The following is a 22,402-nucleotide window of genomic DNA, read 5'->3' as shown; positions in this document are numbered from 1 at the left end:
TTTCGGCCCAGGGATAGTCATTATATTTTTCCCGGCTGACCTCAGTGCTCTCAGGATTAGTAGTGTTTTGTCCTCATTTAATATCTGTGTAACTTAAGACTCCAGTCACACAGTTAGATCTACTTCCTATATATGATGATTTTCAGTCACGCTGCAGAAGTCACTTCCCTGGTGACAGATTTCATACATATGATAGCTTAGATTGTCTAGCCTGCAAATAAATATACATCTTTCTGAGCAAGATTCTCTGCAGTGAAGCCACTGCTTTAAAAGAACATGAACAAATCCTTTTCAGCCAGCTATAAGCTTCCACTGCCAACTCTCATTTACTGTTTTTAGTAGGGATGACTGCAAAATATTGTTGTGGCAGATTTTGCAATCAAATCTTGGTCTTCCTCCCTTGGACTGTTCTTCAGACTGTTCCCCAGGTGGACACATCTGCAAGCTCAAGTTTCAGGGATCTCAGAAAAAGTATACTGGTGTGTTGCAAAATAGAAAGATACCCTTTTGTGTGCATGTCTGGTGAGGAGTGCTTTGACTCTCAAAAGCTTATACCCTGAAACTATTGTTGCTGTCCACAGTGCTCCTGGATTTGAATCTAATTGTATGCAGAAGTTCATCTTTTAACTCTATTTTTTTGGCATACAAAATATTAGTTTCAAAGGGATTCTCTTTTTTCATTTGTTTCTTGTTTGCAGAAGTTCACTGATTGTGCTTTTCTGTAATACTGAAGCAAACAAGCATAAATTGAAGCCTGTTGCAAGCTAGCCCTTTGCAGGCTTCATTTGTGGCATTTTCAAATTTTGCAGCAAACACGGGGCTTTTGTTTTTGTTTTATGTTGCAGCATACAGCTGTACTTTTCTTCAGATCCTCAGTTCTAGGAGCTGCTGATCACCTGTGGGACAGAATTTTTTCCATGAGGAAATGCAGAGGAGCACTCTCTAATCTTTTTGTTCTTTTCCCCAAAGTTCTGTGAAAAAGTTCTGTCAGAACAGAATCTCTGGATTAAAGATGGACCAAATTTTAATCAGTACAGATCTGGAGAATCCATCTGTTCCCAGCTTTTAGTCCCCGGAACCATTGCAAGATCAGTTCTGGCACTGAAAATTGTACCATGGACAGCAACCCTTAGATACCTTTAGATATTTTCTGTCTCTAATTTTGTTACATCTCTGTATTTTCTCAGAGGTAGCAGAAATAAGCCAGAACTGATACTGTGCCTTGTAAGCTCTCCACAGTTCTTAATATAGTAAACCAGTACAGGAAATGCATGAAGAGTCCCTCATTATATTACAGATGCCATATTGTCTCAGTGAGAAATTGCTAGAAAGCTGTTCAGTACGACAGTTCTTTTGTGCTTTTCTTTTACCATGTATGTTTGCTTCTATACTGCCTGGGAATGGACATGAACCAGTTCACAAACCGAAAGTCAGCCCAAATTTGGGCCGTTTCAGAGTTTGTGAAGCTTTCCCTGAACATTTCCTAGACTTGCGGCCAGCTTGGTTGTTTGGGGCTAGCCATTTAAACTTGGTGGTGCAAGGTCAGCCATTTAAACTTAACCACTGACTGGTGGACTCACCAAGCTGTTAGGTTTAAATGGCTGCAAGCCATTAAACCCCCTCAGGTTCCCTCCCCCCTTCAAAAGAAAATCAGTGGGTTAAATTGCTGGCAGCCATTTCAACTTAACCACTGGTTGGCAGACCCATTCAGCTGTGAGCCATTAAACCCTTCTATTTCACTCCTTCCCCTTTTGATGCAGGGGGAAACAAAACCAACAAGTTAAATGGCTGCTAGCCATTTAAACCTAGCGACTGACCAGCGTACCCAGCCAATGGTTGAGTTTAAATGGCTGCCAGCAATTTAACCCCTTTGTTTTGCTCCCCCCCTTGAAGCGGAGAGAAGTGAAACCATAAGATTAAACGGCTTTATGGGCATTCCCCCTTTTCTCTTGGCCCCCATTAGTTGCAGCCAGGAGAAGGTAGAATGGAAGTCCCTTCCAGGGCAGTCCTCACCCCCTTTCTCCCACTGGCGGCTCACCACAACTGGGAGAAAGGGGGAACTAAACTCACCAGACCAGCTGGGTTTCTGAGGGGCTGTTTTGAGTTGGGTTGGTTTGGGATTTGGTTTGGCAGTTGCCTCAATCTCAAAAATGAACCACTTTTGGAGGGTTTATGCCCATCCCTAATACAACCAGTAGGCATTCCTTTTAATAGCTTTTGGTGACATGGAAGCAGACTGTAGGGTGGGAATCAATCACTAACACACCAACAGAGACAAAATAGCTTGCTGTACAGAGCAATCCCTGTTTCAAGGTAAGTTCCAGTACCCTCCAGGTGGTTAAGACTCAGACTATTGCATGTCTACTGGGGCTTTTAGATAATTGAAAACATGTTTCATTAATATCAGTTGATTCATCAAGGTTGTTATGCAAAGGCCAAAATTAAAACAGCACATTTACCTCCTGAGTCCCAGATCGGTGAAACACTGAAAGGATCACCCTGGTAAAATCACTTCTGGTGTAACTTTGCCTGTGTTAACATTGCCCAAGCCACTGGCTTCAAATCCAAGCTGCTTGTTGGATTATGTTTTCTGTGAAAGTGGTCTTGGAAGCCCTTGTTGCTCACACATACCTCATGAGAGTTTCTGGAATTCCTGGGTTTGCTCTTTGCATGCGTCTTTTCTGTGTTCCTGGAGCAGCGTTGCTCTCTGCCTCACTGTCCTCTCTGAACTTTTATCCCTCTCTCCTTTTGGCAGGATCGCTGCAGAACAGAGCAGTAGGTTGGCAAAGTATAGAACGCTGCGGTAAAAGGGGGTTGTGCTAGTGACCAGCTCTTCCTAGAAGTAAGGGTCTTCGGATGTCACCTTCCCTGAGCATGCTGGATGCTTCATTTCATGCTTATCATTCATCTCCTCCAGGGCCAAATAATAATAATAATAACTTAGCTTGAAGGCACTTTCATTCTGCCTTTGGAACCTGGCAAGGGGTACATAGCTCATATTATAGCCAGCGAGATGTTGTCTTAACGCTCAGAACTGCCTCCATGATGCCTTCATTATGTTCCAAGCCTGTGTAATGTATTAATGAAAAGCTCCACATGCATCTTTGCTTCCTAGGGCTGTTGACCAATCGCAGCATGACTGTTTGTTTCCTCCCTCCGCCTTTTAGTGGATTAATCAGTTAAATTGAAGTAGATCTGCATATTATCAGAGCCAAGTGCCTTGAAGGACATGTGTGAGAACTTGCAGCTGAATAAACAAAGGCAATCACTCATTGCTAGCAGGAAAGAATGGTCTTTAATGTTTTCTTTCTCATTCTAGTTATACACATACCAGAACTAAAATAGCCTTAAAAAGTAAGCAAATGTCTTGTATTCTCAGCCCTGCTGATCAGCCTAATGCACTAGTTGATTGATCAGCCAGTTAAGAGTTGTAGCTCTACTGCATGCTAGACAAAAGTGATGGGAAACTTGGCATTTTGTTTTGCATGTGCTTCAGAGTGGTGACTAAAGAACACATTAAAAGCTTTCATCTTGGCTTTATGGTTCTTCGGTCTTGATCTATTGGGCCCCTAACTGGGTGCTTCAGGAAGGGTAGAGAGTGGCTTCAGTGGTCTGGAGAGCTGCCTAGACTAGCCAGCTGATTGCATTATGATTTGTTAAGCTTTAAAGCCAAGTGCTCTGCAAACAGCAGTACTTAGAAGCACAATACAGCATCGTAACTCAAGACAGTAGAACAAAATTGCTTCTGAATTCACTTGAGAGTAGCTTTTTCTAGTTCCATATATTACTGAACAAACTGACTGTTTCTGCAGCCAATTTTTGTAGCCTGGCTGTTTTCATTTTAGAAGGAGCTGCACAACTGTACTCTCTAGAGAAGAATTTCAGTTCTCTCTTTCTGCAGAGAAATTATTGGCAGCCTTTTGTTTTCTTTCTTTCTTGTAATCCTTGTTTTCTGACTTTTTCACAATTGCTGCCCTTGCCTGAGATCCCCTATGCTGTTTTTCTTCTCCCTTCCACTCAGAATGATACCATCAATTTTGCAGAAATAAGGAATGTTGTATAATAATTATTTAGATTGCAGAAGCTGAGGGATTGAAAAGCTGAGAGTCTTGGCGAAAGATTTTGGTTTTAAAATCTGCCATTGGGTCCAAAGATACCTTTCCGCGAGCTGTGTTATATCATAATAAATGATAGTTTTGGGTTCGACATGTTTGAATCTAAGTGGTCTATGATTCAAGATCATGAAGATACCGAATGGGCAACCATGTCCATTTCTTCACTGAGTTAGTCTTCATTCAGCTGCCCAGCACACTGCTGAATTTGATTTCTCTGTATATGTTTAACATTGTAATTTCTTATGTATTACTGTTCAGTTCTAGTTGGTGGAAATGAACTTAACAAGCCTGAGAAGAGATCAGAACTGCCTGAACCTTTGCAGAGCACACGAGAGTTAAATGCCCCTCAGACTTCCATGAGTCTGTTCAAACAGAGTCGTCATTGTTCCAGTTGTACACCCTAAACACTGTGTGTTCCTCAGCTCAATACAACTGCAAATTCTTCACTACAGAAACCCATGTTCTGCAATCAGAATTAATTGCTCATTGCATTTTAATAACCTAGTGGGGATTTTTTTAATTAATTATGTAGAACTTTGGTAGGAGGTAGCTAAGGGAGGAATTTAAGAATAAAAGAAGTGTAGCAGTTAGAGAGGAGAAGAGAAATGCAATGCATTTCTAGAAACTTGCTCCCATTAAAAGAAAAGCAGAGACACTCCGACTGCCAAATTTGGTACCATGTGTCAGATTCAACATTTGTACCATCACCAATGCTCCCTCTAAACTGTGGAGTTTTGTGAGCAAAAGTTCTACTTTGTGAGCTACTGGCATTTAAAGTTGTGAACTACTGCATAAATTAGTTTGTTCTGGAGCCATTTTTCCTGAGTGAAGACAAAAATGTTTGAGCTGGAGGCTAAAAAACAGCTAGCTCACAGTAACTCAGCTTAGAGGGAACACTGGCCATCACTCAAGTAAAATGGAATACACACAGTCCTGAGCTTGTCAGTATGGATGAAATAGTCCCAATTGTGAATATAGAAATTATAAATGTGTGGGGCATTTGTTCTTGTATACTTTAGGATATAAACATTCCATTTTGTAAATCCTGGGTTAGAATCTTTTAAAAATCTGTGCGGTGAGAGAACAGTTGATTGAAAGTTGCATTTCATAGACAATCTTTCTGAAAACTTCTAAAAATTCACCCATCCAAAACCAGAAACTCATCTGTGGTGCTGAACTCACTTTCAGTCATCCATGTGTAATATGCAGATAGCAATATTAACCAACTACACAGTATTGTAAAGTAGGACAGAATGCATGTGAAACACTTAACATAAGTGCCATATAATTACAGTGTGTTACTTTAATTATTGTTATTTTGGATACAGTTAGCACAAATGCTTTCTCTTGGCAAGGGAAAGAGTTGGAAGTGTTCAGGTGAGAGGTGTCCCCATGTGATAAGTGGTAAAAAGCAGTAATTGCTTCCTGTATACTTTGCCCTAAGGACATTGTTTAAAAGAAATGGTTGTATGGCATTTTCCTTTGCCAGCAGAGTTGCAGTGCAACAAGATTGCATCTGCATCTCATTCATGTTTTAGTTGTCTGATGGCACTGAGTTCATGAACATTGGATCCCAAGTCTTAGCCATACACAAAACACCTTTTTGATTAAAATGTTTCTCATCCACTTTAACCCTCTGAACCTTGCGACAATATTAATGTTCTTTTCCACACTGACAAAAAATTTCCTTTAAAGTTTTGTCCTGTGTCTTTTACTAGATAAACCATTCTAAGTTTTAGAACTGCTAAATTGTCCTGTGCAGACTTTCTCCACATTTCAGTAGACATATATGAACCTAGCTCTGCATAGGATTCCACTATCAGTTTTTTTAAAATATTCCCTTGGAGACATCATTCTAGTGCATGTTTTTTGTAATCGTCAAGTTTAGCCACGAACCAGACTTTATATAATGGCATTATAATATATTGCTTTGTCATTTCCCAAAAGGATGGGTGTTAATACAGGAAGAGTTGCTCTTCTGTATCCAAAATTTAACATCAGGGGCATTTCTTTGTCTCCTTCCAGAACGCACTAACAGAAGAAAAGGAAGAACTGAAAGAGCACCAGTATAAGCTCCAAGGCAAAGGAGCCAAAGAAGAGTTTAAAGGCCAGGAATTGCAATGTGGAAAAGTATTGCCTGTAATATTGAAAAGATGGTGGTTGTTTTCTTAAAGAAAGTTAAAAAAAAAATTCCTACATCATGTGGTTAGTGAATGTCAGATCGCTTTGAGTTATGGCAATAGCATCTTGTCTGCAACCAGGTTGGTTTTTTGTTTTGTTTTTTAATGATGGGGTCTGCCTGCCTCCTTCTGTGGAATAAAGAGGATGAGAGGAAAAGAAGAATCAAGCAGTTGTTGCTGATTGCTTTTGCAGTCACTCCATCTGTCCCAAAGCAAAAACCTGCAGTTTTTCCTCTGATTCCCATGTTTGTAAAACTGCAGTCGCAATCTTGTTTGAAAAGCTACTTGTGGATGGAGAGGAGGGGTCAGAAACTTCCTACATTTACTCTGGTTATTATCTGGATGTGTTTGTTTGGGGTGTGATCTTTTAATTGACTGAAATAAGTGACTTGCAGGGGTCACTGGGTTTCAACAATCCACAACAGAAAGCTGTCCATGGTGCTGAACCTGAAGGCCAGGCAAGTGCTTCCTGTTAAACCCAAAAGTCAATAACCTTTTAATCCTCAGAAGCCCCAGTGCTAATTTGGCCAAGCATATCCCCACCTTAGATTGTTGTGTGTGATAAAAGTGCTCAAAGTTCAGCATTAGATAACCAGGATCCTGGCCTAGGCAATTTAATATTCTTCTCAGTCCACACAAATGAAATTAGTGGTGGAGAGTTTTGGAACAGTGGACATTTTTCTAGTTGATTACACACACCTCTTATTAAGCAGCAGTCCACTTTAAAAAGCCAGTTACCACCTATTCGTGTTCATTAGGAATTGTTATTTTCCATCGGAAATGGGAATCTCTAATTGTTATGAGTTTCTGCTATCTAACTGTATAACCATGGACAACATAAGTCTGATTTTGTTTTTCTTTGATTATGGAACCTTTCAGTGGAAGGAAAGGTCATTCCAGACATAATACATGTAGTAAGATGACAGTTTATTTCTCCACACTGCTTGCAAAGCAGGAAGAACTGCAAAAAAAAAAAAAAAAGACACTGGGTGGGAGACTGTACTGACCAAGACAAGATGGGAAGAAAGGAAGCTTATTTACAATTCCATGAGCTTTGTCAGGACACTAATAAAATTGTCTAAATGGTCACTGTTGACATCTTGAGACCTGAAGGGAGAAAAAAGAGGCAATAGTCACAGATCTCTGCTTCCTTCACAGGATAACTGCTCAAATGGGATAAGAGGGGTTGGATCCACGTGGGTTTCATAATGAATACAGTTCATGCAGTGTGATAGTTATATTGGACTAAGGCAAAAACCCAGCTTCCACTCCACACATAGCCGTGATGTTCACTGGATGCCTGTGGGCCAGTAACTGAGCATCATCTACTTCGCAGGATTGCTAAAAGGGTAAGGGGAGGAGAGAATCCTATACATTACACTTGGAGGGAGGGAAATCTGCAAAGGTATTGTATTTATCTGCTGAAGCTTCTGTTAAAACATGGGGAAACTGCTTCCCTGTGTTGACTGACTTCTAAGGTGGTATAGATCTCCTTAAATTGGAAGAAGAGAGAGAATCTGTGAATCCAAGAAAAGGTGAAACTTAAGAGGAACACAGTGAAGTGAGTTCAGACCATGATTGAAAGGAGAAGAGGAAGGAAGACAACCATGTAAAAAAGATCCATAAGGAACTGATACACATAGGATCTGAACCTTAACATAGGGAATATATTAAGTGGCCAAAAACTTTAAAGCATAACAAAAGAGCACACTGCACATTACCCTCTCAATATATGCACTTGTTATATTGTAAGAACAGGAGCACTCCATGTATATAGCATGTGCATACACCTTCTGTACTTGTAAACTCACCACTGGCTACTATATTGTGAAGTGAAAGGTAATATTGCCTTATAAAATATAAGCTGTTTTGAAGACCATAGGGTTAAAAAGTGTGCTCTAAATTAAATAATTACAGAAAGGCTTGATGGTTCCAATATGCTTAACTGACTTGGACCTGAGCCAGGAAGACAAACTTTGGAAACCACAGTAGCAGTTTGGACAGCTAGAAGCTTTGTCACCTAGCTCCCCAATTCCCCTTTTGTTGCTGTGGAGAGATGTATTTTCAGCAATAACAATAGCAATGGCAGAATAACAGCTTAGTGTGGTGCTTCCTGTTTTTCTGGCACCCATTTCTGGTCCTGAGAGAGTCTGAACTGCCAATTTACTGGCAACCCAAAACGATCCTGGGGACCTATAGCAACAAGGACATTTCTAGATGGCTTTAGACTTGCATTGTATTTGTTTTGGAATTCTTCATGGGGAAAGTGTCATTTTAAAATGACAAAGTCATTCTGATGCTTTCAGGCAAAAGAGAATTGGTTGGTTCCTTTATTAAACTGGTTGGAGAAACTTTGACTAAAACACATAAGGGCAGTTTCTCACAGTTTTCCTGCTCAAGATCTCTGAGGGTGGCAGTAGTAAAGACCTTTTTATTAATTATGTAAACTGTGCTCCAAGCATACACATGGGGAGTTGTAGAATCGTATTTAAGTCTGTAGCTAAATGGCCATTTTCAAGTTTTACATTTTAGGAGCACATCTAAAAAAATGCGATCTATGGCCTTATTTTTCTTTACTGACCTTTGGTTCTGCAACATGGCTCCGAGAAAATTCCTCAATATCATCTGCTGGTGGTAGCCACTGTCCATAAGAATGCTGTCAGACTGGCGTCTCGTCAAGAGTTGCTCCACATCTCCTGTGCGGCCTTCACTGCAAAGTAAAGGAAACCAGTGTGGTGTAGAGGATCAACCTGTATCAGAGAGACCGAGTTCAAGTCCCTGCTCCCAAGATGACCTAAGTTCAAGTCACTCTGAACCTAACATTCTCAAAAGGGTTATAAAGAATTAAAGGGTATAACTTGGGCAACTCTAACAAGCTTCTTGGAAGAAGGGTAAAGATGCAAACGTAATTGATATATTGGAAGATATGCTGGAAGGAATAGGGCCACCTAGTTATTTCAATAACTCAGGCTGCAGTGGAGAGGAGGGGGAAATAAAATGCTTGTGCACTGTCAGATCCTACTAAAAAGAACAGAAAATGGCACATGGTCACCACCACCTTGGGCTGCCTGTTCAGAATGAAGATTTAAATAATTCCTCTTTGTATGTTTTCTTTAGAAAGTTCTCCCTGCCCCTGGAAACTAGCCTTTTCATGCACTCATCATATATCCTGCCTTTCCTCCAAGGAACTCAGAATGACACACAGAGACATGGGTGAGCCTGTCCCCTCCCCTTTAGCAACCATTGTCAGACTGTGTTTCTCCAGCAAGGGTCTGAAGTTCTCTTGAACCCAAATCTCCCCTATCAATTATAGCACTCTTGCATTCTATCAAGGGGGAGAGAATCTGCACATTTTAATATATCATTTTGGCAAGAGTTTGAAATCTTGCCCCTAAACAAGAGATTTCTTCCACCTGCAGTTTGAATACTATTCTAAAATGGCTTTAGCAATTGCTGACTGCTTCTTAGCACTTAAGATGTGATAATAATTGTGAGGAATGTGATAGGAGTGCAGTACTGGGGTTTCTCAAAGTTCAATATAGGTCTGCAGGACTTATATTTGACAGACCTGCATTAAGTAAAAATAGGGGCCATCACAATATAAATGATAATAAAGCTCTACTTACCCATGTCTTTTGCCAAAAATTGCCTGTAAAGCCTTCCGGGCTGAGATCTTGCCCTGGATTTTCCGGAAATTGTTGGTAAATATGGCATCTGCGTGACGCTGCATCCTAACAACACATGGGCACATTCACCCAGATGCAATTGTTCCTTGTATTCATGGGACCCCTATATAAACGACTACTTTAACTTTCAGTTTAATGGAAGGCACAGGGAGACCATGTCTTCTGTTTCAGTGGGGAAAAATTAAGTGGGGGTGCACCATCACTTGTAGTGAATTCTTGGAAGTGATGTCATGTCACTCTAGAATTTGGACCAAACTCAATAGTTTTACCCACTGCACAATGTCGTCCCCCCAAATCCCCATTCAATGGAACAGCATGAGTGAAGATTGTTTACTTTTCTTTCAGCATTCTGCAGCTGCTTTCTGTTAAAATAGCTGGGAGGAAACAAAACACAGAACTATGCAGTAGTAGTAAATTCTCCCTGAGCTATCTTATCAGGATCAAATGAAGTCCCTTCCTACCTCACAAGAGTGTTAATATCAGTCTTTGGTTCTGCCTTCCCTGAGTTAGAAAGGGACAAGTTCAGAAAGGGCATGGACACATGGCTACTTTTTCAAGTTTTACTCTTTTTTATTTCTTTGGTTGTTTTTTTCTTCAAGAATAAACAATCCAGTTGATGATGTCATGAGCCCTCCTTGACTACTGTAGCTACTGCTTGGAGTGATGGATTGGGGGCACTACACCTTGGAGTGATGGACTGGGGGCAATAATATACCCACCTTTTCTCAGCAGGGTCAGTGAGGAAGTTCTCCTCCTCCTGTTCTTCCACTGAGAGATTGTGACTCTGCACAGGGTCACTTTCCTGGAGTTGAAAGCTCACTGCCTTGCCTGAAATGGGCAATGGAGTATACCTGATGGCAAATGGGACAAAACAGTACTGAAAACACCCAGAACACAAACATGCCTCTCATTGCACATCCATGAATGAATGAGATGACAACTACTAGAGAATCCTCCATTTTTACAGGTTTGTATTCTTACAGAGTGGAGGCTTCTGCAGCTGTGTTTGGAACGTTTTATTATTTTACCATGTCTTACTTCCTAAACTGTCTTGAGCAGTAGAACAAAGTAGGAGTCCAGTAGCACCTTTAAGACCAACAAAGTTTTATTCACAATGTAAGCTTTTGTGTGCTAAAAGCACACTTCAGACAATAGTATGAGATGGAACTAGCAGTCCTACATATTGAGAGAGTAGGCAGTGGATTAGTATGCAAAATACTGGAAATGTTTTTAGCAGATTAAAAGAATCACAAGTTGGGTTCTGGTAATTGTTAGTTTGTGTTGCCTGGGCAGAAACAACATCTTGGGCAATAAACATCGGAATGAGAGATGGATGTCTATGTCATCAGGTTTCCTAAGTGTAAAGTGCAATAAGTAGTAGTCGGTTGTTATGTTCCATTGGTTTCCTCTAAAGCATGGGTTAAAATAACATTTTCCTGTAGAATCAGGCTGGAGTCTGCTTTGTTCAAATACTAACACAAAAATACATTAGAATACAGCGGATATATGCAATATGTGTGAAAGAGCCACATGTAACTGCCCAGAGTCCGCTTGCAGAGTGGTCGGCATATAAATCTAAAGTAAATAAAATAAGCAACAGCCCTCTGAGGAAGGTTAGGTCAAGTGTGTGAGGCCAAGGTCACCCAATGAGCTTCTTTGGCAGAGTGGTTGTTTGAAGTTCTGGGCCCCCAAGTCCTGGTCCAACACACTACATCATGCTAGCTTGCTGTTCTTCTGTGTTTGCCCTATATTTTGTAAACAAACTGATGAGACAAAAGCAGTGCCAGTCGCAAGTACACTTTCCTCATGAGGATAATGACCATTTAAGAAACACGCGGATTTCCTACATGTTGAGATTTGGAAAGCCTAAAACAATATTTGGACTAGTGCGGGGGAAACACTCACCTGAGTGATGGATAGAGAGGAGAAGAGAGAGAGCACATGACAAAATGGAGGAGCAGGAGAAGAAGCGCCCTGTCTAGCATTGTTCACCCTTCTGGTACAGTCTGTTAAAAGAAGAGAGAAAAATTAGCCTTGACTAGAGCTAGCTACTATTGTCAAGGCAAAGGTGGCTTTGCCATTAGTCCAAGCTCTGCTCAGTTTCATTTTTCTTAGGTTGAACTGTGAAACCCAGCAGATAGATGAAAAGTCCTTTGTCTCTTCAATCAAAAGGAAATAAATTCTTGCTATGATCTCGGCGATCCAATGTATACATGAAAGCAAATTCCATAATAGGGCATAGTTCCTAGGATATGCGTATAAGATTTCTAACATGTATGGGGTTTACTTTGTACATTACATTCTTCTTCTGAAATGTAGTCCTGTTGCAGAAAAAGACACACACAAATACTACTGCAGAAAAAAATGGACATTGTCATTTATAATTAATATTTTCTGCCCTTTAATGGTATTCAAATAGTTGGTATTCGAGGCATACAATTGCACCCTGCCTAGTGGTAGAGCCACCCCTGTCCCCCCATTTGTTTTTCAGCCTGGCTAGAAAGATGCAGGCAGATCTAGCCTTGAGCAGGATTTTATGCTGATATTCTGGAAGGAATCAGGTTGTTGCTATTGTTGAGATAAAGTGGTACAGGATCCCTTAAGTAATACTCAGGAAGGCCCTGATATCTGAGAAAACATTCTTTCTTTGTGAAAAGGAGAATAAAGCTTCTCAGACAGCAGGCACGGAAAAGGTAAGTTTCCTTTATGGAGCCAAAACAGGCACCATGAGGATGACCACTTGCCCATATGGCCAGAAGGGGCAAGATAGAGGACTATTTGGATTTTGTTTGTTTGTTTAGTGTATTGCCCAATCCATGCTGCTGCAGGGCTCTGGGCAATGTACAGTAAGTTGTCAAAGGCTTTCACAGCCAGAGTTCATTAGTTGTAGATTTTTCAAGCTGTATAGCGGTGGTCTTGGCATAGTAGTACCTGTCATTTCTCAGAAAGACAGAGCTCTCTCTGTGTTAAAGTGAGAAGGAACTCTCACTTTGACACAGAGAACTCTATCTTTCTGTGTTCTACCCCTGAGGATGCCAGTCACAGCTGCTGGCGAAATATCAGGTACTACTATGCCAAGATCATGGCCAAACAGCCTGGAAAATTTACAACTAATGTACAGTAATATTAAAACATTTACCAGATAAAAACAATAAACATATTATAAAAGTAGATAGGGTCTGAGGGGTCATAAAAGATTTGCAACATGTGCCTTAATTTGATTGGAGAAGGGGTGCAGAACAGTGCCCACAGAACCCATTCCCAGCTTCATAATAGGTTAAAGTGAAACCCACCCATCTGGGACAAGAAGGGTTAAAAATCTGGACATGATGTTCAAAGTGTACAAGCCAGGCTTTGGAAGCAGGGAGCAAATGGAATGAAGTCTGCCTTGACAAGTTTGTTTTCAAAGTTCCCACATAGTTCCTGTATTCTTGTGCTCTAGTAACTAGAAAAACAGAGAGATGATGGAAAGAAGGACATGTAGATGCTTATGAATTGTGCCACAGATGTTTTTTAAAAATCTAATCTGGAAAATAGCACAAAAAAGATGGAATATATTACAATCTGCTAAGCATTTTAGTCACATAGATGTAAATGTTTTATGTCATGTCAGATGAAGGTAGCAAACCTAAGTATACTTAACTTGGAAGTAAATCTCACTCAGAACCATGGGGCTTACCTTGGCTAAATTTTAACAACACACCAACAACATGTCATATACAAAATAATTTAAAAAAGAAGTTCCACTAGGGTAACCAGGTTAGCAAAATCAACACAAAGTTTAATGTAGATTATTAGTTTTTGAGGGGTTTTAAGCCAAGAAGCTCTCTAATAATTTCAAAAATGTACACATTCAGATAGAAAGAGTCTTGAGCAAGATGTCAAGACTCATGTTTCCTCTCCTGTCTAGAAAATCAGACAGATTTTCAACTTCTCCCTTTCTCCATAACTGGATTTACACTGTAGTGTAAATAATTGATCAGTGTCAAGAAATTTTAAAAAATTAATAAAATATCAGCAGCAGAATTTGATATCGTTATGAATAGGACTATGGATATTTCTTCAGAAATAATTCTCACTGAGTTTGATTCCCAAGTAAGTATATATTGAACTGCATTCTTAGCCAGTCAACAAATTTCCATATGGTTAAGGAAATATAATTATTTTACTCCCATCTTCCCACCTGTTCAAAAAAAATCTCTATGCATGGCATCAAACTTACAGTTGCCCTCAAGAATGGTGTCTGCTCAAGTCTGCAGATTCTTCCTTCCTCTCTTTCCTGATGGTCAGTTTCCCCCCCAGTTCTTGCCAAGTGTCCCAGGAAAATGGAGAGAACTCTTTATAGTTACTCTTAATTAGAGGAGCTGGTCTCTCACTGTTGTGGGTATTGCTTCCCTGTATTTTATACCTTTTCTCCCACAGGGAACCTGCAAGCTCTTGAACGTCAGAGGATCAATTACCTCCCAGTCATTTAAAGGACTGTGCTTAGCATCCCCTGCTTTGCAAATGAGGAGCAGGCAAGGGTGGAGAGCTTGCGCTAACCGCCTGAGGGTGGCTGGCATACAAATAATAATAATTAATAATTAGGTAGACCAAAGGCCAAATTTGCTTTGTTAAGTAAACAAGTTTCTGGAAAACAGCAAGTTTTGAAACATGAAAGCCAACAATGGGGGCAACGTTAACCATTAATGTCACCTCCTGCCTTTTCATGACGAGATTCTCTCTGTGGCATATTCTGTTCCTCTTGATTATCAGCATTTCCTTCCTTTGCTTTTGTGGCTCATACCCACCGGTGTCAATGCTTCAGTCTTTTGCAAACAGTGACAAGACAAATACAACACCTGGAGAGTGTATCTGTGGGTGCTGTCCTGGGCAAAGCAAGGGCCTTGTTCAGTCAGTTGCACAGAAGAATCAGTAAAGCTGTCACATTCAATGATTTGATTTGCCCCTCCTGCTGTATGTTGGCCTAGACTGCTCTTACATTGCTTATCATGTTAAGTGCCTGAAATGTTAATTATTAGTAGTAGACTTCAGCAGACTTAAAGAACTTAGCCATTGTTTTTATTGTAAGTTGTAAACTGTCTTATTGATAAATTTTCTATGGTTTTAATTAAGCTGATGTATATGTTTATATGTTGTTATCTGCCACGAGCCTGCCTTGGTGGGGTAGGTGGGATATAAATCTCAAAATTAAATTAAATTAAATTTAAATTTAAAAAGAGGAGGAAGATATTCGATTTATACCCTGCCCTTCACTACCCGAAGAGTCTCAAAATGGCTTATAATCTCCTTTCCTGTTGTGTGTGGGGGGAAGTAAAGGAGATTGTGACTGCTCTGAGACTTTGAGATTCAGATTATAGGGTGGGATATAAATCCAATATCTTCTTCATCTTCTTCTAATAAGGATTAGTTGCTGCATGGCTTTGTAGTTGTAATATAGGTAGTGTTGCCAGCCCCAGGTTGGGAAATACCTGGAGATGCTGTGGGTGGAGCCTAAGGAGGGCAGGATTTGGGGAGGGGAGGTGGTATAATGCCATAGAGTCCACCCTCTGAAGCAGCCATTTTCTACAGGGAGATTACTTAGTGGGAGATTTCCAGTCACCTCCTTTAGGTTTATACCAAACACTCAAAGAAACCATGGTTTAGATTGGCAAAAAAAACTTCAAAAGAACCGTGTGAAATATATACACCCAAAATGTAATATAAACTAATTATTTTTTACTGAATTAGTTATTGCTTGTTCTCAATTCACAATACAAATTATAATACAATCTTCAATCTCCGAATACATAATAAATTGAAGTCTCTGAATAAACAGTGTGTAGTACTCCAATACAGTGCTGACTCAAAAGTAGATGCTGACTCCAGAGTAGATTGAGGTTGGCAATTCTAAGAATATGTTTTGCCCTTCCTGCAAGAAACTCAGCTTACTGTTCATGCCACCATTCAGTCATCTCTTTCATAGAGTTCACATTTCCAGATGACCACAATTGAGGCTGGTATGCATTGTCCCAGCTGAAGTGATGCCATCTGCACTCTTTACTTTGCAGCTAGACCTCAGTTGTTAGAATCTCTTCTCTTTAACTCTATTTCTCCTAGGCTCCTAAGCCAATAGCAGGACTCAACACGTGTTATCTTTCACGTAGGCAGAATCAAGACATTTTCTTTTAATTCTCCAAATGCTGATTTCCTCTCAGACTTCTTCACACCATTTTTTAAAAATCCTTTGTTTAAAATAGATTTATATGCAATAAACCACAGTGAACCTAATATACTCATCTATAACAATCAACAGCTGTGATACTGGGTATTATGGACAGGAGAGGTTCAGTTTCTCCCTAAGAGCAGTCAATGAGAGCAGATGGAATATTGAGAGGAGGAGAGTTGAAAAACAGCAGTTGAAAAATGACAATTAGGAAGGTGAGCAGCAGACGTAGACAGCTTACTGAGGTGAAAAGAGGGTTTTCTGACTGAAGAGAAACTGTACAGGAGCAGCTTGGTTAGAACAGGCTGAAATAAGTAAACTTGTTACTAAAGGATCCCAGTTGTAAACAATGTTCCCTCTAAGCTGCAGAGTCTTGTGAGCAAAAATTCTACTTCATGAGGTACTAGTATTAAAGTTGTGAGCTACTGGTATTAAAGCTGTGAGTAACTGCATAAATTATTGTGTGTTGGGGCTATTTTTCCTGAGCTGTTGGCTAAAAATCTGTGTGCTAGCTCATGCTAACTCAGTTTAGAGGGAACACTGGTTGTAAGTATAGGACCTCAGTTCAAGAGTTCAATGGAAGTGAAACATTGTTTCTTATACTTTATTTTCCTCAGTGTTTTACATCATAAATAAAAGCTTCCTTGTTTGATTAACCCTATGGGCTGTGTGTCTGAGGAAAAGGATCACACACACACACTTTAACACCTCAGTCTGTTATTGGAATACGGATGAATGGTGGCAGGGAGTGACTGGAACAGTGTTTGAGCCCCAATCCCAATAGCTCTGTGTGAGCAAAGGATGATTATTGAAGAGGGCTGGGCTATCCTATCTGTGGATATCTCTGGGAGTGAGAGAGAGGGCCTGAGGTGTGAAATGATCATGGCTCTGTATAGATTTTAAAAGAGACAAGAAGGCTGGTCAGCTTGATGCCCTGACCTATATATAACTCATAACCTGAAGAAGTGAGGTTGTCTAGGGTAAGTGTATGAATGTGAGTGGAGAAGAGGCATCACACGGTGTTTTAGTAGTTTCAGCTTTTAATTGCTGCCTAGAGATGAGCATTAACTGGCTCACGATCTAAAGTTCATGACAAATGTTGGGAATTTTGGTTTGTGGTTCCTGAACTGAAGGTCATGGCAGGTCAACTAGCACAAACTTTCAAGCAGTTTATGAATGGATACATTTCCAGCTGACTATCTCTGCTCAGTCAAAATGTATACCAAACTTCAAAGCAACAGGGGAGAGACTGCAGAGCAGTGGGTGGCAGAATGAGGTTCCCTGTGTGTTTGGGGTGTGTAGTTTGCAGTTTTGAATCTGTGCCTGACATTTTCCTGAAGGAATCTTCTTGGGGGGGGGGGTCATAACTTGGATCTCCTAGTCCAATCTGGTAAGCATGTAGAAGGGACATCAGGGGGTGGTCTCTGAAGAGTTTGATGACTCTGGCTTGTATATGGCATAAACGTTCTGAAACTGCAGCTGTCATTTCCCCAGAAAGCACTTTCCTGGGGGCACTTATTTTTTGGGGGGGAGGGGCTGTAACTTGGAACCCATAAATTCCATCCTCACCAAACCTGGAGGTCAAATAGAGGAGAGTGAGTCAGCGATCCCCTGTGAGTTTGGTGTCTGTAACATGCTGGGGGTGGGGTTCTACTGCATCATGAACCTCACAAATCAAACCAATTTGTTTGGCACCCACTTCATGCCCATCTCTACCGCCTCCAAAGGTCACAGCCAAGTTCCATCCCACACCAGCCAAAATTGGATTGCTTTCTAATTTTCTGTCTTCCATTTTGTATGATTCTGTATTTTCCCAGCCTATGACACTGGCATCTCTTACTATTTATTATGCTCAAATAATGTGGGGAAATGTATTTATATATTAAAATACACACATTATGTGTTTATATATTTGTGGGTTTTACATGGAAGACTCTGTATTCAGCTGCATTTACTTTCCTTGTGCTGGATTTTGCTTGGAGAAACTTGAGATTTTTGGCTGCTTTTCCCCAGATGGAGAACAAGATGCTCCCACATTTAAAGAGAATATCTACACCAGCTCTTGTGCACTGAGTGTGACTTGAGAGTTTCACCCTTTAAGTAGGTTTTGTAGGACACATAAACATTTGTGGGTCCTTGTTCAATGGTTCTGACGATGGGAAAGTCACCAAATACTGAATATCTTCTTGATACTGCATCCTTGTTATATCTTGAGTGATTCAATGATCACTTTCAGTGATGGTCCCTACAGTCCCCATTGAAGGTAATAAGCAAAACCTGCTGGCGGCAGGTATCGAAATGCAAACTAGGGTCAGCTTGATCTGGTCTATTACATTCAAGTCATACCCAATATTATAACAATGTGTGCATTAGTGGAAATTATATTTATTGTAGCATAAGCTTTCATGGCCCTGACCTGGATGGCCCTGGCTAGCCCAATCTTGTCAGACCTCAGAAGCTAAGTAGGGTAAGTCCCGATTAATTACCTGGATGGGAGACAGAGGCAGACAATGGTAAACCACCTTTGAACTGCCTTGAAAGCCCTACAGGATCACAACAAATCAGCTGCAACTTAGTGGCACTTTACACCACCACCACCAAACTTTCATGAGCCAGATGCCACTTTTCCAGATGAACTAAAACAATGGCCAGTGGCTCAAATAGCTGTATCTGCTACTGAGTGACATGATACCACTACTCACCAATAGATGTCACTGTTTAACAATCTTTTTTACTACAGGTCATCCTGCCTCTTTGCATATTTCCTAGCTCACAGCTTCCCTCCATGATCCCCCTCCCCACTCCGTCTCCTGGGTAACAGTCAGGAGTTGTGGGTTTTCATCAGTTTCCATGCATGTCTATGCCTGACTCAGGTAGTAACTGTGGCGTACTTGAAGAAGGTGCTGGTTTCCTGACCTGTGGGGTGTTGTTTCGCCCAATGGGGAGACCTATGAGTGCATATGTGGGTTTTTGCAGTGGGTCAAATAATGCCTCTGGGGCAATTTCAGGTCAGGCAAACGGCACTGGAGGAAGAGGGATGAACCCATGTGCCTGCAGAAGGATGAACCATGTGCCCCATGGTCCCCTGTGCCACCAATTGCCACCAGAAAGGATCACATTGTGAGTGTGAAGGAAAGAGACGTGTTGCATATGTCAGAATGTTACTGGCACTTCATTACTATATATGATGCATTAAATGGAATGCATGTGTGGAGGGGGGGCTCTTCTTTTCCACAGAAGCATCACATTGAATACTTTTTCCAAGATGAACCCAAAGACAGTAGTGCTTTTCTAGATATTTAAGCTGCCAGCCCCACTTCTGGATTCATGTGCACCACGTATAAGCACATGCGGCCTTTGCCATCAAATTAGCCCACTGAAATAAATGAGCTTTGGCTGACACAGAGAATTTATAGCAAAACCCTTATACTGAATCAGCCATCAGTCAGTATTGTCTACTTGGGCTGGCAGCAGCTCTGCAGAGACTCAGGCAGAAGTTTTGCACTTTATTTGCTACCTTATTCTTTTAATTGGGAAATATCCGAGATTAAACCTGGGACTTTCTCTGGGCAAAGAAAAGACTACCATGGAACCATGGCCCCTCCCCAGTCAAATATCAACATAACCAGGCAAACAGATTTCATGGTCCTGCTTAGTGAAGGTTCTTTCATGAGGCATGTTCAGAATGTGTGTACAATATTTTAAAAACTCATTTGATGGGATTGTTGTTACCTAAAAAAGCTAAACACCTTCCCAAAAACGTCTGTCAAGAAAACAACTCAGAATGGGTTTAACACAGTGTTTCCCATTTGCAGGGTTGTGACCTGATACCAAGCCACAGAAGCCTCACTACCGGGTCACAAGAAAAGCCAAAGCTAGCCCCGTCCCCAGCAAAGCATGACCTCTGCTCTGCTTCCTTCCTTCCCCTGTCTCTCTGTTGTGCAGATGAAAGCTAGCCTTGAAGACTGACACAGGCTGCAAAGCCTGCACTCCGTTTGGCTTCCTTCCCCTGTTTCTCTGTTGTGCAGAGAAAAGCTAGCCTTGAAGACTGACACAGGCTGCAAAGTCTGAGGTCTGTTTGACTTTCTTCCTTCCCCCATCTCTGCGTTGTGCAGAAAGGAGCTGCGCTGCCTCTCCTTCCTTCCCCCCCCCCCATTTTTACCAAATGACCCCTGGGCAGAATTGTTGCTGGCTGAGGTCATCTGATGGTGAGGAAGGCTTTTTTTTCTTTGCCCCCCCCCCTTCTTTCTTTCCCTGCAAGTGATGCTCTGTCTGTATTCTTGGTGCTGGGAGGGGGGGGGGGAAGCAACAGTGGGAGGACTTCTAGTGCCCTGGCCCCACTGGTTGACATTCTGGAAGTGACATCACAGGAAAAGGTGGAGTTTTGGTTCAGTGTACCCCAGAAGTGACATCACTTGGCCCTTGACACCACAAAAAATGACATAATTCCTGCCTCCCGGCTCCACCCCCAAATTTTAGTGGGTTACGAAGGAGAAATGTAAAAATAACTGGCACACGGGAAAGAAAAGTTTGGGAAACCCTGGGTTTAAAATAAACATAAGCAGGGCTCAAAGACTTTCCACAGAAAAACCTGAACCACAACAGAGAAACAGGCTGTCAACTGTGCCTCAAGTCAGATCCCATATGGAATACGTTGCCTCGCACTAAGAAAGCAGATTGCAGAAATAAATTTGGACGACAGCTAGTACTGCAGTGCTGCTCAGAGGTGCATGTATGAGAGCTCCACAGCCACTATAAGGGCTGCTAAATTTAGTTGAATAATTTAGAACATGCCATTTGATCTAATGGGCAGCATTTTTTAAAAAAAAATGTTATTTGCAAGCAAGAAATTGCAGGATGTGTTGAAAATCTGGAAATCCCTACCCAATCTCTCTCTCCAAGGTTCTGTAAACTCTCTTTGTCTGGCCAGGCAAATTTCTTTACCCTCATAACTGACCTTCAGCTGTTCTCCAATGCTCCATCCCTTCTGGAACATATTTATTCCTCATCAAGCTATTTTTGAGAGGGTTCTCCATTTTTCTTTTAGTTAAATTACAAGGTAATTTTTCCTGCCTGTCTGGGGAGTTCCCTGAGTATGTACAGATCCTGGGTTGGACCCAGCCAACTTTTTCACTCAATCCAACCCATTATCCTCCTCACTATGCCCCCCCAAACCCATTATCCTCCTCACTACAGCCCCTCCATCCCATATGACTTTTGTTCATGCAGGTCCCAAGATCCCCAGGATAGCCTTTAGGGGTGGCCTTCCTCCCTTTTTCACCAATAGAAAAGTTGGTCAGATCTAGCCTCCTGTCTGCAGATGACCTGGTTTTACTGTTTACATTATTCATATTTTACTACTAGATATATTGATTTTTAATATAAATTCTTACAAATCTGAAGGTGGGGGACATCTTCTTAGAAGAAGCATTCCTCTTTCTCTCTTTATGACAACATTGTGGGTTTCCAGTTCCCTTTTGCACAGCTGTCTGGAAGCACAAAAAGAATTAGTCAGTTCTCCTTGCTCACCATTTCCACATTACCAGGACATTAACAGGACTGTCTTAACTTCAGAAGCAATCCAAGAAGTGGGTAAGAATAGTTCAGTCGGTCGGTCAGTCAGTCAATACTTTTACTGGCATAAATTAAAATCAGGCAAAGCCAATATTCAAATATACAGAGTACAATAAAAAGTCAATCATCTCTCCAGCACTTTAATCATATATTCCCTGATTCTCATAACAATCAGAAGAAATCTCGCTACTGAGAGGATGATATGGGGACCGGGCACTGATCTGATAAAAAAAGGGAAACAAGCCTCACTTCTGGGAGGCTATGCCTGTTATGCAAAGCAGGACTAATTAGAACATCCCGTATTCGAACATAAAATTCACATCGAAGGAAAATATGAGCAATCAGTTCTGATTTCCTACTACTGCAGGGCCAGATTCTTTTGTGTTATGGCAAACTCACAAATCTCCTATAGATAGGCTTCCCAATCCCCAGGTCCCAGCGGGGGATCCCCCGTTTTCACAGGCTTCTCCCTGCCCCCAGCCAGCTGGCCGGTGGGGGAAGCCCCACCTCTTGCAATCATCATGTAGTTTTAGAGCTCCTGCAGGCCCGTTTTTAAAATATGTGCCTTTAAGGCTGAGCAGGAAGCAGGAAACAGGAAGGGCTTCGGAGAATGGCCCCTCCCTTTGTTTTGCTTTAGTTTTC

The 22,402-nt window shown here is 41.2% G+C and overlaps 2 protein-coding genes across 4 annotated transcripts in view; one reads left to right on the top strand and one right to left on the bottom strand.

The window, feature by feature from the left end:
* Positions 1–6,458, top strand: part of RPN2 (ribophorin II) — a 48,267-nt gene extending 41,809 nt beyond the window's left edge. The window contains exon 17 of one of the 3 annotated variants that reach the window (XM_060230909.1): positions 6,141–6,458. In XM_060230909.1, coding sequence (XP_060086892.1) covers positions 6,141–6,150 — 10 coding nt within the window. In that variant the 3' untranslated portion in view covers positions 6,151–6,458. Of the gene's footprint in view, positions 1–2,755; positions 2,879–6,140 lie in introns of those variants that run through there. The other 2 variants (XM_060230910.1, XM_060230908.1) reach the window with 2 other exon arrangements.
* A 106-nt stretch (positions 6,459–6,564) lies between these two features.
* GHRH (growth hormone releasing hormone) lies at positions 6,565–11,981 on the bottom strand. Its single transcript, XM_060230911.1, has 5 exons — positions 11,887–11,981; positions 10,701–10,832; positions 9,922–10,026; positions 8,877–9,005; positions 6,565–7,402 (listed from the first exon to the last, which is right to left on the bottom strand). Exons 1-5 carry the CDS (start codon positions 11,964–11,966, stop codon positions 7,333–7,335), a joined length of 516 nt encoding a protein of 171 aa, XP_060086894.1. The 5' UTR covers positions 11,967–11,981; the 3' UTR covers positions 6,565–7,332.
* Positions 11,982–22,402: the final 10,421 nt, after the last annotated feature.

This window comes from Heteronotia binoei, chromosome 2, assembly GCF_032191835.1.
Source record: "Heteronotia binoei isolate CCM8104 ecotype False Entrance Well chromosome 2, APGP_CSIRO_Hbin_v1, whole genome shotgun sequence".
Lineage (NCBI taxonomy): Eukaryota > Metazoa > Chordata > Lepidosauria > Squamata > Gekkonidae > Heteronotia > Heteronotia binoei.
Note: the sequence above shows the minus strand (reverse complement) of the source record. Positions and strands in the feature narration are given on the sequence as shown.